At 46.4% G+C, this 20597-nt stretch overlaps 1 protein-coding gene across 3 annotated transcripts in view; it reads right to left on the bottom strand.

Annotated features, from left to right (window-relative positions):
* The window catches only part of bckdhb (branched chain keto acid dehydrogenase E1 subunit beta), a 199980-nt gene extending 181409 nt beyond the window's left edge, over positions 1–18571 (bottom strand). For 2 of the 3 annotated variants that reach the window (XR_004411999.1, XM_033020819.1), the window contains exons 1-2: positions 18362–18570; positions 8978–9055 (exon numbers count right to left, since the gene is read on the bottom strand). Coding sequence is in view for 2 of the 3 variants with exons in the window: in XM_033020819.1 (XP_032876710.1) it covers positions 8978–9055; positions 18362–18530 (247 nt within the window). In the remaining variant the exon portion in view is untranslated. Of the gene's footprint in view, positions 1–8977; positions 9056–18361 lie in introns of all 3 variants that reach the window. The other variant, XM_033020820.1, reaches the window with a different exon arrangement.
* Positions 18572–20597: the final 2026 nt, after the last annotated feature.

Raw genomic sequence — 20597 nt, 5'->3', positions numbered from 1 at the left:
CATTCAGCCCTTTGTATCCAGGCCTATCAAAAATGAGATACAGAGTTTAAATCCTATCTTCCAATACGGAGTCATCATGTAGGTCACAGCTCGTTGAGTACAAGTACTTTTTAAATGTGATGACAATTTCTATCACAATGCCTTTTCAGGCAGCAAGATACAGTCCCAAATGCTCTCTGGATCAAAACACATTTTACGTCCTCCCTCTAATTCTTCAACTAATTTCTCTGGCTATGTTGGTATTGTGGGATAAAAATCAAGAATAAAATAAATAATTGTATAATAAATTATTTATTTATGAATACAAATTTCAATGGAAATGTAACCAAATGTGGATAAAATGTTTGTAAAGCTCTAAAGAAAAAAAAATAATTTCACTAATTCATAGTGGTGCTGGAATTGCATCATGCTTGTCAGGTATACCAAGATACAGCAATAAAACTTTGTTTGTGAGCTATCCAGTCAAATCGTACTATACATGAGTACAAACATACAGAAGAACAGCAGGCAGTGCAAAAGGAAAAAAAAAGTGCAGAAAGTAGTATTACACCATTATAGTGTTTCAGCCACAGAGAAAGTGCAGATTTAAAAAATCCAGGCCGCAATGAAGTAGGTGCGACATCAGGACGACCCATAGTTTATGAGAGAAAGGACTGCTCAGTCGTCTGATAACAGTGGGGAAGAAGCTGTTCCAGAGTCTGAAGGTACATGCTTTCAAACTTTTGTATTTACTGCCCAATTGGAGCGGGGTGAAGAGTGAATGACTGATGCGCAAATGGTCCTTGATTATGTTAGCTGCAGTCTTGAGAAACCGTGAGGTGTAGATAGCGTCAATGGGAGATGAGAGGAATGTGGAGTGCTGGAGTAACTCAGCAGATCAGACAGCATGGATAGGTGACGTTGCAGTTCAAGACCCTTCTTCAGATAATGAACAAAATGCTCAAAAGGCATCCACATTTGCCTGGCTGATCAAGATCCTGCTGTGTCAAAGTTTGTTTCTTAAAAAGCAGATAGCAACAAAAACTGTTAAAGGTGAACCGTGGCAATCTTTAATTGATTCGTCAGATGGGAGTGGCGAGATTACAATGAGGACAAACGTTGCTCAGTGCTTCTCGTGCTCCCACTCTCAGAACAAAGGACAGTTAGCACAATTATACATTTTTCTTATCAGTAAAACACTCCTACCAAGTCTGAATATGGCATGACTGAAAGATTCTGCAACCTTTCAGAATATAAGAAAAGCTGGGTCCAAATCGAGCTCATCTAATAACAAGTTATTAATTATCTCTGGATTTTTTTCAATCTTGGCTTCTTTATGGCCTTGAAAAGAAGCACATTATTACTGCAGGCTGCCATTTTAATGCCTTTAATGAAAAGACAACCTGTCCTCCATATTGTGTTCCATATAATTTACAGCCATTCAAACATGGCACCGAGCCATTCTTTTGTTCTACTAGTCCATGCTTTTGTAGAAGAACTCCATTTTAGATTTGACTATTAGATTTGACTATTAACTCTTTCATTCCCTCCTTTTTATCAAACGTGATAACATTCACAGTCCTCGGTAGGTACACACAATTATCGCAAGTATTAGAGCAATGAATAGCTGAATGATCGAGCCATAATGTATCACAGTACCCCAAAGTCCACCAAACCAAAGGTATGGCTACCAGTTCAATAGTATCCCAAAGCCAATCACACCAATGGTATGGCAACCAGTTCTCACTCTCTTCATTGACAACCATGCTGATGAAGCTTGTTTAGGGTCAATGGATCAGGTGCCACCTGTAGGCGGTGTAATCCTTTCAGCCGATATTTGGGTTGTGCCATAAAGTTTGCACCTGTCCGAGGGTGTTGCCAGTCTCTTCATAGACCGTTGCACAGGTGAGGTGCTCCCCACCCCCCTCTCGTCCTGTGGTGGGGTTCATCACCTTGATCTAGACGCTAGTGTATCCGTGGGTTTGGACAGCTTCTCCTCCCAGTAGGCTTGGGTGGCCTGCTTCCACATCACCACGTAGAAGTGGCTGCTGGACTGGAAGCCAAAGACAAAGCCAGCGTAGATTGCAGTCTGTGTTGATGTAGAAGGTGCCACTGAAGTTGATGGCGTTGAACTCCTCAAATCCGACAGCAAGGCCAGGGTCAGAGTTGGCGGTCTGCAGTAACTCCCTGCCCTTGTGGCACACTACCCAGTTAGTAACGATCTGTATCGTCCCCTTTGGAACTTCTTCAGGTCTCACTGATGGCGCTGTTCTACGGGCACACGTCATAGATATCTGGGATGTTGTCAAAGTCATCCTTGCAGTTGTCTCCTCTGCTGTCACCATCGGCATCGATCTGGTCAGGGTTGGGAACAAAACAGCAATTGTCCTTCTCATCAGAAACACCATCATTGCCATCCTCATCAATGTCCTGATTGTCATCACACTGATTACTCACCAGGTCTGAGTCATTGTCTTCCCGGATAGGGTTATGCATAATCTCTTTCAAGACGTCCATCTGTTTCAAAATGTTCAGCTTCTCTCTCTCTAGACCCTTGGTCATACAATAGAGCTCAAAATGCTTCAAGATTATTGATCAAATCTGGTTTGTCTTTCCGAAGTTGTGACCAAAGGCTTTGCATTTCCCCCTGATCTGTAAAGATGTTCTTTCTTCTATATGGATCAGCTTTACATGACGCTGCAGGTAGCGATCAATCAGAAACACCTTGTTACCTCCTGGGTGGGGGCACGGTCTTTCACGCACCTCTTCATGCTGCTCTTTTATGTGTTTCTTAAGACCGTCAACTCCTCTGTAAACAGCACAACACATGCCTTATATTGACATCGATACACGGTGGGGAAATCTTCCCTTTCCAAGTTTGACTTTGGTTTCGGGCACGTTTTTGTCCAGATTGTTTCTTCACATCCTTAATATTGCACTTCTTAACTGGTAACTTACTCTTCTTCTTCCAATATGGTTGAAAAGACTCATCTGAAGAGCCATTCTTAACTTTTGTTTCTCTGTCATCTTCACTTGATAAATACCTTTCAGAAAGATCACTGGACTCCAATCCATCCACAACATAATTTCTTATAGAACAAGATGCTTCATTGCAGTTAACTGTTTTTTTTCACGTTTAATGGTTGAGTTGCATCTTGTACCTGAACTTTTTCCATAGAGCACTCTGTATATTCAGGATCATATCCTTCCTCAATGGGGATTCCCAGTTGTCCACATCCACCGGCCGCAAAATAGCTCAACCGTATGTACAAGGCTGAAAGTCTGCTAACACTGGGACACGTTGATGCTTCGCAACATTATCACCCTCACCATTTTCAGTCACTGTTCCATTCCGAGGTGAAAGGGTTATTGACCCATCCATTGAGTCCTTATTTCTACTGGATGGGCACTGTCCCTCATTCAAAACAACGGTGCGACTTGAATGCATGTCCAGGATGTAACTGTGACCCTCTGTTATCACAGTTCTGAACAGTCCTTCCAATTGCTAGTATTCTGCTTGATGCACCTCTACCCCATTGCAGACATGGGACTTTGTCTCTGGAACTGGTGTGCTATAATGCTCAGAACTATGTTCTCCACACTAACCTTTTCTTTGTTCTATCTATTTTAGGTGAGCCTGGCTTGATTACATTTATTCATGTTATTCCTTTCTGACACTGAAAAAGGGTGCAAGATTCTTTAGACGCATAATTTAGCTGTTGAATAACTATTAACTGGGTTCCCACTTAATTAATGTTTCCAAACTTAGCTGACGATTCAATTTCAACAGGTTTGTTTTTATCTGTATTCTGGGTTAAAGGATGAACCATGGACGTATAAACATTCAAATTGTGAGCCTTCTCGAACAGCTTCTCACGTTGGTCACAAGCAAATTCAAGTTCAGCTTCTGCCTTGTGCCTGGTCATATGGTATTTCAAGGATGCTCTTTGCCTGCACTGGTAACGACAAACGTCACATTGCAAAGGTTTTGCTCCAGTATAGCGCATTTGGTGAACTGACAGGTGTTTCCGCTGTTTGAAAGTCTGTCCACATTCATCACAAATGTAGTTTCTTTTCACAAATGTAGTCGTTCTTTCTCCCAAGTTGTCCATCAGCGTGTGAAACCAGCATTCATCTTCCTTCTCCATCAATGCCAACTGGCTGTCTGATCCATCCCAACTCAGCTCCTCACTTTGATCCCGGCTGGGATTTACCTCAATTCAGTTCTGTAACTGAGTTGCACTCCAAAATCAAGGCTTTTCACCTCCACAACCCGATTGCTCTCCTTCAGCTGCTGTGTGTTGGAAGCAAGATGGTCATTTTCAGACTGAGCATTGGTGAGCACATTTCTCATCTGTTTCAGCTCGGTCTGTAGCTCCGGGATAAGCTGCCACCTTTTCCTGGTTACTTCAAGAACCTGTGGTATTGGATCCATCTTGGTCAGTGTTATAAACATAAGGACAGTTGTCAGCCTTATACAGGACGTCTTGGTGCAGCCCAAGTCCAGCTCATCTGGGCCAACCTCAGGATAAAAAGTAGGATCAATAGCCCCATTGTCTTGGTTCTCCTCCATTTACAGTATCAGATGTCTCCAACGGGAGTAATCTTCAATCTTCACGGTGGTTGGTGTCATAGTTGCACCTGGTACAGTCCCCTCCAACATTGTCCCAATTTTGTCCGATCCCAGTAGTATGGACTGTGTCTGTGTCCAACTGGAAGTGGCTTCTGCGTTTTCAACCCCTGTGAATGCAAGACTGACAAGGTTGTGCTTAATTGATGTGCGTATGTAATGAATTCATTCCTGTGGGCCTGTAGGTCATAACTAACTTCCACAATCTTTAGTGTCCTATTCATTCCCTCCACTAATCCAGAATTCTACTGGTGGTAGGGGATGTGAGATCACTCTTAAACTACCTATAAGGCAGACTCTTTAAAAATAGATCATTATATGAAAAAAAACAATTAAAAAATATTCCCAATTGTTCCAATCTATCTCCCCAAATTTACAATTTCAAATTAACAGATTTTGTTCTGAGATTCTCACCACATTTAAAAATAGTCTACACCTTTATTCCCACTACCAAAATGCATGACTCCACACTTTGCTACACTATATTCCATCTGCCACTTCTCAGCCCACTCTCCCAACTTGTCCAAGTCCTTCTGCAGAGTTCCTGCTTTCTCTACACTCCCTGCCCTCCACCCACCTATTTTCGTATTCCGCAAACTTTGCCACAAAGCCTTTGATCCCCTCGTCCAAATCATTACGTGAGAGTAGCGACCCCAGCACCGACCCTTGCAGAACTCCGCTAGTCACTGGCAGCCAACCTGAAAAATCCCCCTTTAATGCCACTCTTTGTCTTCTGCCATCCAGCCAACCTGCTATCCATGCTAGTATCTGCCCTTTCATATTGAAGGTTCGCATCTTCCTAAGCAGCCTAACGTGTGGCACCTTATCAAAGGCTTTCTGAAAATCTAAGTAAACAACATCTACTGACTCTCCTTTGTCTGTCCTGCTTTTTAATTCTTCAAAGAATTCCAGCAAATTTAGACAATAGACAATAGGTGCAGGAGTAGGCCATTCGGCTCTTCGAGCCAGCACCGCCATTCAATGTGATCATGACTGATCATCCCCAATCAGTACCCCGTTCCTGCCTTCTCCCCATATCCCCTGGCTCCACTATCTTTAAGAGCCCTATCTGGCTCTCTCTTGAAAGGATCCAGAGAACCGGCCTCCACCGCCCTCTGAGGCAGAGAAATTTGTCAAGCTAGACCTCCCCTTCACAAAACCATGCTGACTTTGGCCTATTTTATCGTGAACTTCTAAGTAATCCGTAACCTCATCCTTTATAATGGACTCTAAAATCTTATCAACCACCGAAGTCAGTCTATAGTTCCCACTATTCTGCCTTGCTCCCTCTTTGTGCAGCGAGGTAATATTGGCAATTTTCAAATCATCTGGGAACACTCCTGACTCTAGTGATTCATGAAATATCACTATTAATGCCTCCACAATTTCTCAGGGGCCACCTCTTTCAGAACCCTAGGGTCCAGTTCATCTGGACCAGGTGACTTATCCACCTTCAGCCCTTTCAGCTTCCCAAGCACCTTCTCCCTAGTAATAGCCACTCCACTAGCTTCCACCCCCTGACTCTCTTGAATTTCAGGCACGTTGCTGGTGTCTTCCTCGGTGAAGACTGATGCAGAAAAGTTATTCCACTCCTCTGCCATTTCTTTATTCCCCATTATCACTTCTCCTGCATTATTTTCCAGCGGTCCAACGTCCAGTCTTGCATCTTTCTTACTCTTTATATAGCTGAAGAAACTCTTGCTATCCTCTTTTATATTATTAACTAGCTTACTTTCGTATTTCATCTTTTCTCCCTGTATTGCCTTTTTAGTTACCTTATGTAGTTCTTTAAAAGCTTTTCAGTCCTCTGGCTTCCCATTAATCTTTGCAAAGTTATATGCCTTTTAGTTTTATACAGTCCTTGTCAATAATAGTCGCCTCTTTCTCCCCCTAGAATCTTTCTTCCTCTTTGGATTGAAAAGGTCCTGCATCTTCCAAATTATTCCCAGAAATTCCTGCCATTGTTGTTCCACCATCATCCCTGCTAAGGTCCCTTTCCAGTCAACTTTGGCCAGCTGCTCCCTCATGCCTCAGTAGTCACCTTTGCTCAGCTGCAATACCGACACATCCAATTTCATCTTTTCCCTCTCAAATTGCAGATTAAAACTAATCTTTGCAACCCAGAAAAACCCAGATTGGGTTATCAAACCAGCCGACAAGGGAGGTGCCGTGGTAGTCTGGCGCGTCGATCTCTACAAAGCTGAGGCCACGCGCCAACTCTCAGACACCTCCTCCTACTTACCCTTGGACCATGACCCCACTGACGAGCACCAGGCCACCATATCTAGCACCATCACCGACTTCATCAATTCCCACGCCCTGCCCGACCAAGCTTCCAACCTCATCGTTCCCCAGCCCCGCACGGCCCGTTTTTACCTTCTCCCCAAAATCCACAAACCCGGCTCTCCCGGCAGACCCATTGTCTCTGCTTGTTCGTGCCCCACCGAACTCATCTCCACATACCTTGACTCCATACTATTCCCCTTGGTCAAATCCCTTCCCACCTATGTTCTAGACACCTCAGACACTCTCCGCCGCCTCCGCGCATTCCACTCTCTAGGCCCTCACCCCCTCATCTTCACCATGGATGTCCAGTCACTCTACACCTCCATCCCCCACCAGGATGGCCTCAAAGCCCTCCGGTTCTTCCTCGACCAGAGGAGCAACCTATACCCAGCCACTGACACCCTCCTCCGCCTAGCGGAGTTGGTCCTCACCCTCAACAACTTTACGTTTGACTCCTCCCATTTCCTCCAAACACAAGGCGTAGCTATGGGCACACGCATGGGCCCCAGCTACGCCTGCCTCTTTGTCGGGTACGTTGAACAATCCTTGTTCAATACGTACCATGGCCCCATCCCCGACCTCTACCTCCGTTACATTGACGACTGCTTTGGGGCCACCTCCTGCACCCACACACAACTGACTGACTTCATCCACTTCACCACCAACTTCCATCCGGTACTCCAATACACCTGGACCATTTCCGACACTCCCCTACCATTCCTTGACCTCACCATCTACATCGCAGGGGACAGACTTCTGACCGACATACACTACAAACCAACTGACTCACATGGCTATCTGGACTACACGTCTTCCCACCCAGCCCCCTGTAAAGACTCCATCCCCTACTCCCAATTCCTCCGCGTATGCCGCATCTGCTCCCAGGATGAGACGTTCCACACCAGGGCATCGGAAATGTCCTTGTTCTTCAGGGAACGGGGATTCCCCTCCGCCACCATAGATGAGGCTCGCACCAGGGTCTCATCCATACCCCGCAATACTGCTCTCTCTCCCCATCCCCGCACTCGCAACAAGGGCAGAGTCCCCCTAGTCCTCACCTTTCACCCCACCAGCCAGCAAATACAACAAATAATCCTCCGCCATTTCCGCCACCTCCAACATGACCTCACCACTCGCCACATCTTCCCATCTCCCCCTATGTCTGCCTTCCGCAAAGACCGCTCCCTCCGCAACTCCCTTGTCAATTCTTCCCTTCCCTCCCGTACCACCCCCTCCCCGGGCACTTTCCGTTGCAACCGCAAGAAATGCAACACCTGTCCCTTCACCTCCCCCCTCGACTCCATTCAAGGATCCAAGCAGTCGTTCCAGGTGCGACAAAGGTTCACCTGTATCCCCTCCAACCTCATCTACTGCATCCGCTGCTCTAGATGTCAGCTGATTTACATCTGGGAGACTAAGCGGAGGTTGGGCGATCGTTTCGCCGAACACCTCCGCTCAGTCCGCAATAACCTACCTGAACTCCCGGTGGCTCAGCACTTCAACTCCCCCTCCCATTCCCAATCCGACCTCTCTGTCCTGGGTCTCCTCCATTGCCAGAGTGAGCAACACCGGAAATTGGAGGAACAGCACCTCATATTCCGCCTGGGTTGCTTGCGTCCGGATGGCATGAACGTTGAATTCTCCCAGTTTTGCTAGCCCTTGCTGTCTCCTCCCCTTCCTTGACCCTCGAGCTGTCTCCTCCCATCCCCCCGCCCTCGGGCTCCTCCTCCTCCCTTTTTCCTTCCTTCTCCCCCCCACCCCCCATCAGTCTGAAGAAGGGTTTCGGCCCGAAACGTCGCCTATTTCCTTCGCTCCATAGATGCTGCTGCACCCGCTGAGTTTCTCCAGCATTTTTGTGTACCTTAAAACTAATCATGTTGTGGTCATAACCTCCTAGTGGTTCCTTTATCTTGAGTTCCGTTATCAAATCCCACAGTAACTGCAGATGATGGTATCTTGAGCAATACATCAGATGATCCGCTGAGTTCCTCCAGCATTTTATATTATACTAAAACAATATCCGGACTGTTAACTATCCACCCCTCACTTCTAAATAAAAGGCAATAAAATTAGGGTACATACCTGCAGTTGGATCATTTGCCAAAACATTGTCCAAGCCACTTGTGATAGATTGAAAAAGGTTCATCTTCTGCGTAGGACCTTTTCATGAAGAAATAAAATATTTGTTACAAAGTTGTCCGATGAAAGCTAAAGTGTCTTTTACTTTGCAGGAATGCATAATGATTTTTAATCACTAAAATGATTTTTATTCTAAAGAATAGTTTATACAGAGGCAGTACACATATTTAATTTACAAACATTTCAAATAAATTATTTCAGGAATTGACTGCTTTCAAAGTGTTCATTTATTTTGCTGATTGATGAATTAGTGAGGTAATCAATTAAAAAGCCTTAAATATGATCATTGTGTTCCTTTGCACATTACTTTCATTTATATGATGCAATTTTAGTGAAAAATCTTTCAACCACGCTTTTTTAAATTCTGGATTGGTATCCCATTATGGATAGCAATAAGCGAGTTCGGTATCTCGATAAATGCAAGGAATCATGGGATTTGTCAAAGGTCATTCGGGATTTTTTTTTTAAAGCGAATGCAGCGTTGTATAAACTGTGTATAAATTGTTAACTATTCTACCAAGGAATTAATCTAGAATTCTGTCAACTCAACAGCTTCCTTTCTTGTTCTGCTGTTTACACACCACTTACACAGTCCCAGTTCTAGTTCAGTCCATTAATCTGCAATTATGAGATATTCAAAAAGTTAAAGAATTTACTATTTTCATTTAATCCTTAATGAGTTCACTACTGGAATATGAAAATATTACTTGTGTTTGAAACATTTTCTTATCATTATTCATAATTTATGTTTAAAAATACATTTAATCTGAGGCAGACAGCGACTGTATCAGTATGATGTGGGCTGATGCTTTACCTACAGGCAGTGTGAATGTACCGTTAAGGCAATGATTCATCTCCGAGGAAAACCGAGTACAGGTTGGCCCTGTGAAGGAGCCGCCAATCCGATATAAGACATTTAACTGCGAAATGCCTGCCCTTAAGTATTGGATAGATTGAGTGGAGGGTCTGTGCTGTTCCAGGTTTGCAGTGGTTGCGGTGCGTTTCCCCCAGCCATCTCGCCCATTGCACGTTGACCAGCACAGTTCACCAGCCCTTGTTAACAGGGGCTTTGTGCAGTTCTCATTTGCCACCTCAGAACCCACAAAACCAAAGTGGAAAAGAGTCATCCTCGATTCTAATAGACTGCCTAAAAAGGGTTTTGAGTTTTAAGAATTTAAAAAAGGATTGGAAGCCAACTAGAAAAATATTGATACTACCTTCACCACATCCTCCAATTAAAGGGAAATATACGTGGAGTTCACCAGAGGTCAGTGCTCAGGTCACTCCTTTTCGCACTATATATTAATAACTAGACTAAGTGGGACCCGTTGGGTCCCATGTTCACATGGGAGGGCTGGTCCCCCGACGCAATATTCCAACTCTCCACCAATTCCAATATTGGTGGCCAGTGGGGGGGGCTTTCTGGAGCGCTGGTATGGGTTCTTGGGGTGGCAGCTCAGTCCCTCAAACCTGATCTGCTGGCAGCTCACTCACGGCTGGTGGGCTGGCAGTTGACTCATGACTATTCCTTGAAATTCTATTTCAAGCAGGGTGCAAGGCCACCAAATTCAAGTGCAGTTTCCTACCACTTCAAGCAGGGTGCAAGGCCACCAAATTCAAGTGCAGTTTCCAACCACTTCAAGCAGGGTGCAAGGCCACCAAATTCAAGTGCAGTTTCATAACACTTTCAGCAGGGTGCAAGGCCACCAAATTCAGTGCAGTTTTACACCACTTCAAGCAGGATGCAAGGCCACCAAATTCAAGTGCAGTTTCATTCCACTTCAAGCAGAGTGCAAGGCCACCAAATTCAAATGCAGCTTCATACCATTTCATGCAGGGTGAAACCACAATAAAAACACACAAAACACCAAACTCATAGTTCAGTAGACATTCAGTGTGTTCAGTTGATTCACAGCTCAAACAGTCGTAACCTCTCCCTCCTCCATAATGCAGAGACTGAGCCACACCCACACTTCCGGGTTTTATAACCCCTCTCCCTCCCACCGGAAAAGGTGTGGCCTTCATGGCGTGCTTGACAGGAGAGAGATTCTCAACATATTTTAAACACTAATAACACATTTATTTTTCATTGATGGAAATAATTCTGAGCAGAGGGGGACTGAGTAAGATGGCCAAAAATCACAGCCGTAAGTAGTAGCGTTTTATCTAAAATCAATATACAGTGCAAACAGGAAGTAAGTGCATTTGCAGTAGTGCCTTTTAACTTCAAGCCAAAGCACCCAAGCCGCCATTTGCAGTAAGTAGTGCCTTTCAACTTCAAGCCAAAGCACCCAAGCCATCATTTGCAGTAAGTAGTGCCTTTCAACTTCAAGCCAAAGCACCCAAGCCACCATTTGCAGTAAGTAGTGCCTTTTAATTTCAAGCCAAAGCACCCAGGCCACCATTTGCAGTAAGTATTGCCTTTTAACTTCAAGCCAAAGCACCCAAGCTACCATTTGCAGTAAGTAGTGCCTTTTAACCAAGCCAAAGCATCCAAGGCACCATTTGCAGTAAGTAGTGCCTTTTATCTTCAAGCCAAAGCACCCAAGCCACCATTTGCAGTAAGTAGTGCCTTTTAACTTCAAGCCAAAGCACCCAAGCCACCATTTGCAGTAAGTAGTGCCTTTTAACTTCAAGCCATAGCACCCAAGCCACCATTTGCAGTAAGCAGTGCCTTTCAACTTCAAGCCAAAGCACCCAAGCCACCATTTGCAGTAAGTAGTGCCTTTTAACTTCGCCAAAGCACCCAAACAACCATTTGCAGGCAGTGCCTTTTTACTTCAAACAAACCATATTTTCATTTTCAAACCACATTAAGGGGACTCACAGTTGAGTAGACATATGTTCAGTGTTATTCACTCAGAGAGACGTGACTTCCTGGTTTTTAAGTCCCTCCCCCTCCCCCTCCCTCCAGCAGGGGCAGCAGAGAGAATGGTGATTTTTTTTTAAACATTAACATTTCTCTGATTTGTCATCGATGGGAAAAATCCTCCGGTCCAGGAAGGCGGAGGGGGGGGGGCTCTGAGCGAGGTGGCCAAAAATGACGGCCGTAGGTGGTGGCTTTCTCTCGGAAATCGCAGCAGTGGGCCAAAAGCGGTCAAGATCAGACTTTTAGTAATATAGATTTGAACGGGTATATAGGTCCAATTTCCAAATATGCATGTGACATAAAACCTGGAGGCATAGCAAACTATAATAAACTTCAATGAAATATAGACACGCTAGTAGAAATTTAATGCTGAGATACAGGAAAATAGGGGATCAGTTTTAAGAGCCAAGGAAGGGCACTTACCATGTCTGAGCTCTGGGATCATGGATTAAAGATCAGACTTTTATTACAAACTATACTGTCAAGATAAGTCAAACTTGAGTCGTTTTAGAGCTCTTACTATACCACTTATGCTATGTTCAATGTCTGACCTTGCCATTAAGTCAATGGTAAGTCAGGCTCGTTCTATGCCAAGAGTCTCAAAGTCACTCTTTGGTTCATGCATTATTGGTTAGGATTGGTGATCTACCAAAATCAATGGGCTCAAGGTTAAACACCAAAACTGTAGGTTATAAATCATGCACAGGTTTTTTCGATGCTATGGGGTGTTCAGACTCGGGGAGGGGGTCATATCGTACAGTCACAGAGACATAAAGCACGGAAATAGGCCTTTCAGCCCAACTCGTCCAGGCCAACAAGATGTGTTCATGTTCACTCAGATACACCATCTCCAAGACAATACAGTCTATTTTACAATGCTGCACTTAGACTTAATGGGATATGGGATCCGTTTTTTTATTATAACCCAGGGTTATAATTAAGGGCCAGGCTCTTAGGATGGTACATTGACTCAGAGAGTAAATGGCAGAGATCTTAGCATGGAGTTTGGGTTCTGGGTCAGATTTGGAGGTTATTGGTTCATAGTCAATCTCTTGCAATGTGGTGCGGCTCATGGTCAAACAGCTCAAGATCACAAAGAGCAAACCTTTATCATCATCAATGGGCAGAGCCAAGTTGGAGGAGATCATGGTTCGAGCTCAGACCAAGGGAAGGTGTCAGGCTCGGGGAGGTTCATGGCTTCAGGCTGGGGGGTGGTCCAGGCTTGGGATAATCGTGGAGATCAGACTTGGAGACTGACCATGAAGTTCAGGCTTGGGAGCTGGTCATGGAGGTCAGACATAGAGGCTGACCATGGAGATCAGGCTTGTTGTCTGACCATGGAGGTTAGGCTAGGGATCATCATGGAAACCAAGCTCAGGGTGACCTTGGTTAGAACTGGCATGATCATGGAAATCAGGCTTGGAATGACCATGGTCAGACCTGTGATGACATAGAAACATAGAAACATAGAAATTAGGTGCAGGAGTAGGCCATTCGGCCCTTCGAGCCTGCACCGCCATTCAATATGATCATGGCTGATCATCCAACTCAGTATCCCGTACCTGCCTTCTCTCCATACCCTCTGATCCCCTTAGCCACAAGGGCCACATCTAACTCCCTCTTAAATATAGCCAATGAACTGGCCTCGACTACCCTCTGTGGCAGGGAGTTCCAGAGATTCACCACTCTCTGTGTGAAAAAAGTTCTTCTCATCTCGGTATTAAAGGATTTCCCCCTTATCCTTAAGCTGTGACCCCTTGTCCTGGACTTCCCCAACATCGGGAGCAATCTTCCTGCATCTAGCCTGTCCAACCCCTTAAGAATTTTGTAAGTTTCTATAAGATACCCTCTCAATCTCCTAAATTCTAGAGAGTATAAACCAAGTCTATCCAGTCTTTCTTCATAAGACAGTCCTGACATCCCAGGAATCAGTCTGGTGAACCTTCTCTGCACTCCCTCTATGGCAATAATGTCCTTCCTCAGATTTGGAGACCAAAACTGTACGCAATACTCCAGGTGTGGTCTCACCAAGACCCTGTACAACTGCAGTAGAACCTCCCTGCTCCTATACTCAAATCCTTTTGCTATGAAAGCTAACATACCATTCGCTTTCTTCACTGCCTGCTGCACCTGCATGCCCACTTTCAATGACTGGTGTACCATGACACCCAGGTCTCGCTGCATCTCCCCTTTTCCTAGTCGGCCACCATTTAGATAATAGTCTGCTTTCCTGTTTTTGCCACCAAAATGGATAACCTCACATTTATCCACATTATACTGCATCTGCCAAACATTTGCCCACTCACCCAGCCTATCCAAGTCACCTTGCAGTCTCCTAGCATCCTCCTCACAGCTAACACTGCCCCCCCGCTTCGTGTCATCCGCAAACTTGGAGATATTGCCTTCAATTCCCTCATCCAGATTATTAATATATATTGTAAATAGCTGGGGTCCCAGCACTGAGCCTTGCGGTACCCCACTAGTCACTGCCTGCCATTGTGAAAAGGACCCGTTTACTCCTACTCTTTGCTTCCTGTTTGCCAGCCAGTTCTCTATCCACATCAATACTGAACCCCCAATGCCGTGTGCTTTAAGTTTGTAAACTAATCTCTTATGTGGGACCTTGTCGAAAGCCTTCTGGAAGTCCAGATACACCACATCCACTGGTTCTCCCCTATCCACGCTACTAGTTACATCCTCGAAAAATTCTATAAGATTCGTCAGACATGATTTACCTTTTGTAAATCCATGCTGACTTTGTCCAATGATTTCACCACTTTCCAAATGTGCTGCTATCCCATCTTTAATAACTGACTCTAGCAGTTTCCCCACTACCGATGTTAGACTAACTGGTCTGTAATTCCCCGTTTTCTCTCTCCCTCCCTTCTTAAAAAGTGGGGTTACGTTTGCTACCCGCCAATCCTCAGGAACTACTCCAGAATCTAAAGAGTTTTGAAAGATTATTACTAATGCATCCACTATTTCTGGAGCTACTTCCTTAAGTACTCTGGGATGCAGCCTATCTGGCCCTGGGGATTTATCGGCCTTTAATCCATTTAATTTACCCAACACCACTTCCCGGCTAACCTGGATTTCACTCAATTCCTCCAACTCCTTTGACCCGCGGTCCCCTGCTATTTCCGTCAGATTATTTATGTCTTCCTTAGTGAAGACGGAACCAAAGTAGTTATTTAATTGGTCCGCCATATCCTTGTTCCCCATGATCAGCTCACCCGTTTCTGACTGCAAGGGACCTACATTTGTTTTAACTAATCTCTTTCTTTTCACATATCTATAAAAACTTTTGCAGTCAGTTTTTATGTTCCCTGCCAGTTTTCTTTCATAATCTATTTTTCCTTTCCTAATTAAGCCCTTTGTCCTCCTCTGCTGGTCTCTGAATTTCTCCCAGTCCTCCGGTATGCTGCTTTTTCTGGCTAATTTGTACGCATCATCCTTCGCTTTGATACTATCCCTGATTTCCCTTGTTATCCACGGATGCACTACCTTCCCTGATTTATTCTTTTGCCAAACTGGGATGAACAATTTTTGTAGTTCATCCATGCAGTCTTTAAATGTCTTCCATTGCATATCCACCGTCAACCCTTTTAGAATTAATTGCCAGTCAATCTTGGCCAATTCACGTCTCATACCCTCAAAGTTACCTTTCTTTAAGTTCAGAACCATTGTTTCTGAATTAACAATGTCACTCTCCATCCTAATGAAGAACTCAACCATATTATGGTCACTCTTGCCCAAGGGGGCACGTACAACAAGACTGCTAACTAACCCTTCCTCATTACTCAATACCCAGTCTAAAATAGCCTGCTCTCTCGTTGGTTCCTCTACATGTTGATTTAGATAACTATCCCGCATACATTCCAAAAAATCCTCTTCCTCAGCACCCCTGCCAATTTGATTCACCCAATCTATATGTAGATTGAAGTCACCCATTATAACGGTTTTGCCTTTGTCGCACGCATTTCTAATTTCCTGTTTGATACCATCTCCAACTTCACTACTACTGTTAGGTGGCCTGTACACAACACCCACCAGCGTTTTCTGCCCCTTAGTGTTTCGCAGCTCTACCCATACCGATTCCACATCCTGCAAACTAATGTCCTTCCTTTCGATTGCGTTAATCTCCTCTCTAATCAGCAACGCTACCCCACCTCCTTTTCCTTTCTCTCTATCCCTCCTGAATATTGAATATCCCTGGATGTTCAGCTCCCAGCCTTGGTCACCCTGGAGCCATGTCTCCGTGATCCCAACTATATCATAGTCATTAATAGCTATCTGCACATTCAACTCATCCACCTTATTACGAATGCTCCTTGCATTGAGCCACAAAGCCTTCAGGCTTGTTTTTACAACACTCTTACCCCTTATACAATTTTGTTGAAAAGTGGCCCTTTTTGATTTTTGCCCTGGATTTTCCGGCCTGCCACTTTTACTTTTCACCTTGCTACCTATTGCTTCTACCCTCATTTTACACCCCTCTGTCTCTACGCTCACACATTTAAGAAACCCTTTCCCTTTAACTCCATCCTCCACTAGCCCATTCGACACCCCACCCCCCTTATTCAGTTTGGAGATCAGGCTCAGGATGATCATGGAGGTAATGCTTGGGATGACCTTGCAGGTCAGGCTTGGGTACCGACCATGGACGTCAGACTTGGGTTGACCATGGTCAAACCTGGTAAGATCAAGGAGGTCTGGCTTGGGATCAGGGGCCGGCCTTAACCCAATTGGACCAATTGCTCCCAATTGTGCCCCGCGCCTAAGGGGGCCCCAAGCTAGAGTAATCTACTCTCGGTGGAGGGGGGAGAGAGGGGTGGAGAGAAAGTAAAGGGGTGGAGGGGGAAGAAAGGGGTGGACGGGGAGGGTGGTGTGAGGGGGAATGGAGAAGGGGGCGAGGGGGAGGTGGGTCGTTCCCTTACGGTCCCGGGGCAGCACTCCCTCCCCTCCAGTCGCCGTGCTTCACACACACAGCCCTAGCTCCACCCCTCTCTCTCCTCGGGGAGACGTGGTGACCCCGGCATCCGCTCCTGCCGCTGGCCCTCTCCCTCCCTTCTCTCCCTTTCCCCCCTTCTTTCTCTCCTTCCTTCTCTCACTCCTTCCTCTCTCTCTTTTCCCTTATCTCCTTCCTTCCCTCCCTTCTTTCTCTCCTTCCCTCCCTCCCTTCTTTCTCTTCTTCTCTCCCTCCCTTCTTTCTCTACTTTCCTCCCTCCTGGGGCTGACCGTGGGGGTCAAGCTCAGGATGATCGTGGGAAACAGGCTGGGGGTGACCGTCGGGAACAGGCTGGGGATGACCGTGGGGGTCAAGCTCAGGGTGACAGTGGGGGTCAAGCTCAGGGTGACCGCGGGGGTCAGACTGGGGATGGCCGTGGGGGTCAGATGGAGATCAGGCTGGGGATGACCGTGGGGGTCAAGCTCAGGGTGACCGTCGGGAACAGACTGGGGATGACCGTGGGGATCAGATGGAGGTCAGGCTGGGGATGACCGTGGGGGTCAGATGGAGGTCAGGCTGGGGATGACCGTGGGGGTCAGGCTGGGGATGACCGTGGGGGTCAGATGGAGGTCAGGCTGGGGATGATCGTGGGGGTCAGGCTGGGGATGACCGTGGGGGTCAGGCTGGGGATGACCGTGGGGGTCAGGCTGGGGATGACCGTGGGGGTCAGGCTGGGGATGACCATGGGGGTCAAGCTCAGGGTGACAGTGGGGGTCAAGCTCAGGGTGACCGTGGGGGTCAGACTGGGGATGACCGTGGGGGTCAGATGGAGATCAGGCTGGGGATGACCGTGGGGGTCAGGCTGTGGATGACCGTGGGGGTCAAGCTCAGGGTGACCGTCGGGAACAGGCTGGGGATGACCGTGGAGAACAGGCTGGGGATGACCGTGGGGATCAGATGGAGGTCAGGCTGGGGATGACCGTGGGGGTCAGGCTGGGGATGACCGTGGGGGTCAGGCTGGGGATGACCGTGGGGGTCAGGCTGGGGATGACAGTGGGGGTCAAGCTCAGGGTGACAGTGGGGGTCAAGCTCAGGGTGACCGTGGGGGTCAAGCTCAGGGTGACAGTGGGGGTCAAGCTCAGGGTGACAGTGGGGGTCAAGCTCAGGGTGACAGTGGGGGTCAAGCTCAGGGTGACAGTGGGGGTCAAGCTGGGGATGACAGTGGGGGTCAAGCTCAGGGTGACAGTGGGGGTCAGGCTGGGGATGACAGTGGGGGTCAAGCTCAGGGTGACAGTGGGGGTCAAGCTCAGGGTGACAGTGGGGGTCAGGCTCAGGGTGACAGTGGGGGTCAAGCTCAGGGTGACAGTGGGGGTCAAGCTCAGGGTGACAGTGGGGGTCAAGCTCAGGGTGACAGTGGGGGTCAAGCTCAGGGTGACAGTGGGGGATCAGCCTGTCACCAAGGTGCTGGGACTGTGGGTCGGTGCGGGAGACATGGTGCTCATTCTCTCACCATACTGCGTGGGCTCTTGGTCCGGCACGAAGGTGAAGTGCGCTACCGAGCGCCGCGACCCCACTGCCGCTGCTGCGGCCGCCGCTGGTGCTGTCAGTGCCGCCCTCGCCAGCCTGGAGCGGCTGCTCCCGACGGCCCCTCGCAGCCACAGTCCGCCCACGGCCGCCATCTTCCACCGTCACCGTCACCGGCCCCCTGACGTCATCCACACTCACCTCCTGACGTCATCCACACGCACCCAACCGCCACACGGGCGAGGGCGCACGCCGCAACGCACTCTGGGAGTTGTAGTTCTCACCTTCCCCATCGATGGGAACCTTCCAATTGTGGTTCACACACTATAAGCGAGTTCCATATTACAACGGCGCATGCCCAGGTCATGGGTTATTTGGGATAAACATTCTCGCCAGCTGAGCTACTGTGTGTGTATGGAACCGGGTATTCATTTTTATGAGATTTATAAATAAATGTATCCATCAAAACTGCAGGCTGCACAAATCCACAATTCTATCTATTTAAATTATTGACTCAATACAGCACCAGCCTTGAAAAGGCAAGAATGCCTGGAACGAACCTGTCAATTATCAAATCCCTGGCATTAGCCTGAGTCACAGCCATTCAAATTCCATATTGATTGACACGAATTACAAGTTGTGTGGACAACAAATTTGAGACAGTCCTTATATTCCTATCTAAACAACCTTCCTGGATTGAAGGAAACAAGGAGAATGTGCTGTGTGGGGTGGTAGGTTGGAAAGTTCAGATTGGATTCTACCAGGCTGGTTAAACTTTCGAGGTGGGTTGGTTTAAATAAAGATGCTAACGCTTTAACCTCTGGGGTTGGTTCCAGTCTGTAAGGGCACACTGTTGGGAGCTCAGTCCGGGTGACTGGGCGGTGATAATTATGAGAATTTGCAGCAATTTCAACCGCAGCCAAACTAGAGGCTTCACTCAGGAGTGGGTCGCCGCTCCCCAGCTGACGGGACCTGTTCTTGCTCTCTTTGAAGGAGGCACCGCCCGCCCCAGCGAGTGGGCAAATACGGGGCCAACCCGTAATATGAGTGGGAGCATTTTCTCAGTCAGACTTTGTCGACAGTTGGGGTGGGGGATCTGGGCGAGAGAGAGCCGGCAATGCCGCACAGACAGAACAGTTTAATAACGACCCATTAAAATACGCCCTTCGGCCATTCGGCAACCTGGGCTGATCTGACCTGATCAGACAGCCCTTTCGCTAGCTGGCTCTTTGACCAATCCTAACGCAGAACATCCACAAAATCTTTGGGTTTCGAGTAACACCTGCACAAAGAACTTCTGCTAACAAGGGCTGTTGAACTGTGCTGGTCAACGTGCACTGGGCTAGATGGCTGGGGGAAACGCACCACAGCCACTGCAAACATAGAACAGCACAGACCCTCCACTCAATCTATTCAATACTAAAGGGCAGGCATTTTGCAGTTAAATGTCTTATACCCTGTACTCGGTTTTCCTCGGAGATGAATCTTTGCAATAACGGTACATTGACACCATTGTAGGTAACACATCAGCCCACATCACACTGAATACAGTTGCTGCCTGCCTCAGATTAAATATATTTTTAAACATAAATTATGAATAAAGATAAGAAAAAGTTTCATGCACAAGTAATATTTTCTTATTCCAGTAGCAAATACATTATTAATTAATAAATTAATAAATTAATAAATTCTTTAACTTTTTGAATATCTCATAATTGCAGATTAATGAACTGAACTAGAACTGCGACTGTGCAAGTAGCGTGTGAACAGCAGAACAAGAAAGGAAGCTGTTGAGTTGACAGAATTCTAGATTAATTCCTTGGTAGAATAACAGTTCTAGTTAACAATTTATACACAGTTTATACAGCTCTGCGTTCGCTTTTTATAAAAATGACCTTTGACAAATCCCATGATTCCTTGCGTTTATCGAGATACAGAACTCGCTTATTAGATATAATAATCAATATAATGTGGGTGCAGGCCTGTTTCCACACTGTATCTCTAACACTAATAACTGTATTTCTCAGTGAGCAGGATAGGGGGCATGGCTTAGCCACATTTCACTTTAAACTGCAGGGGATGGTGCATGGCATGAACATATGAATTAGGAGCAAGAATAGGCTGTTCAATCCTGCTCCGTCATTTAACATAGAAGATTTGGTCATTTGAAGGAAAATATTAATTGATCAATAAGATGGTCAGATGGTGTAGGAAAGAACTGC

Source organism: Amblyraja radiata, chromosome 5 (genome assembly GCF_010909765.2).
Source record: "Amblyraja radiata isolate CabotCenter1 chromosome 5, sAmbRad1.1.pri, whole genome shotgun sequence".
Lineage (NCBI taxonomy): Eukaryota > Metazoa > Chordata > Chondrichthyes > Rajiformes > Rajidae > Amblyraja > Amblyraja radiata.
This window is presented reverse-complemented; position numbering and strand designations above follow the sequence as displayed.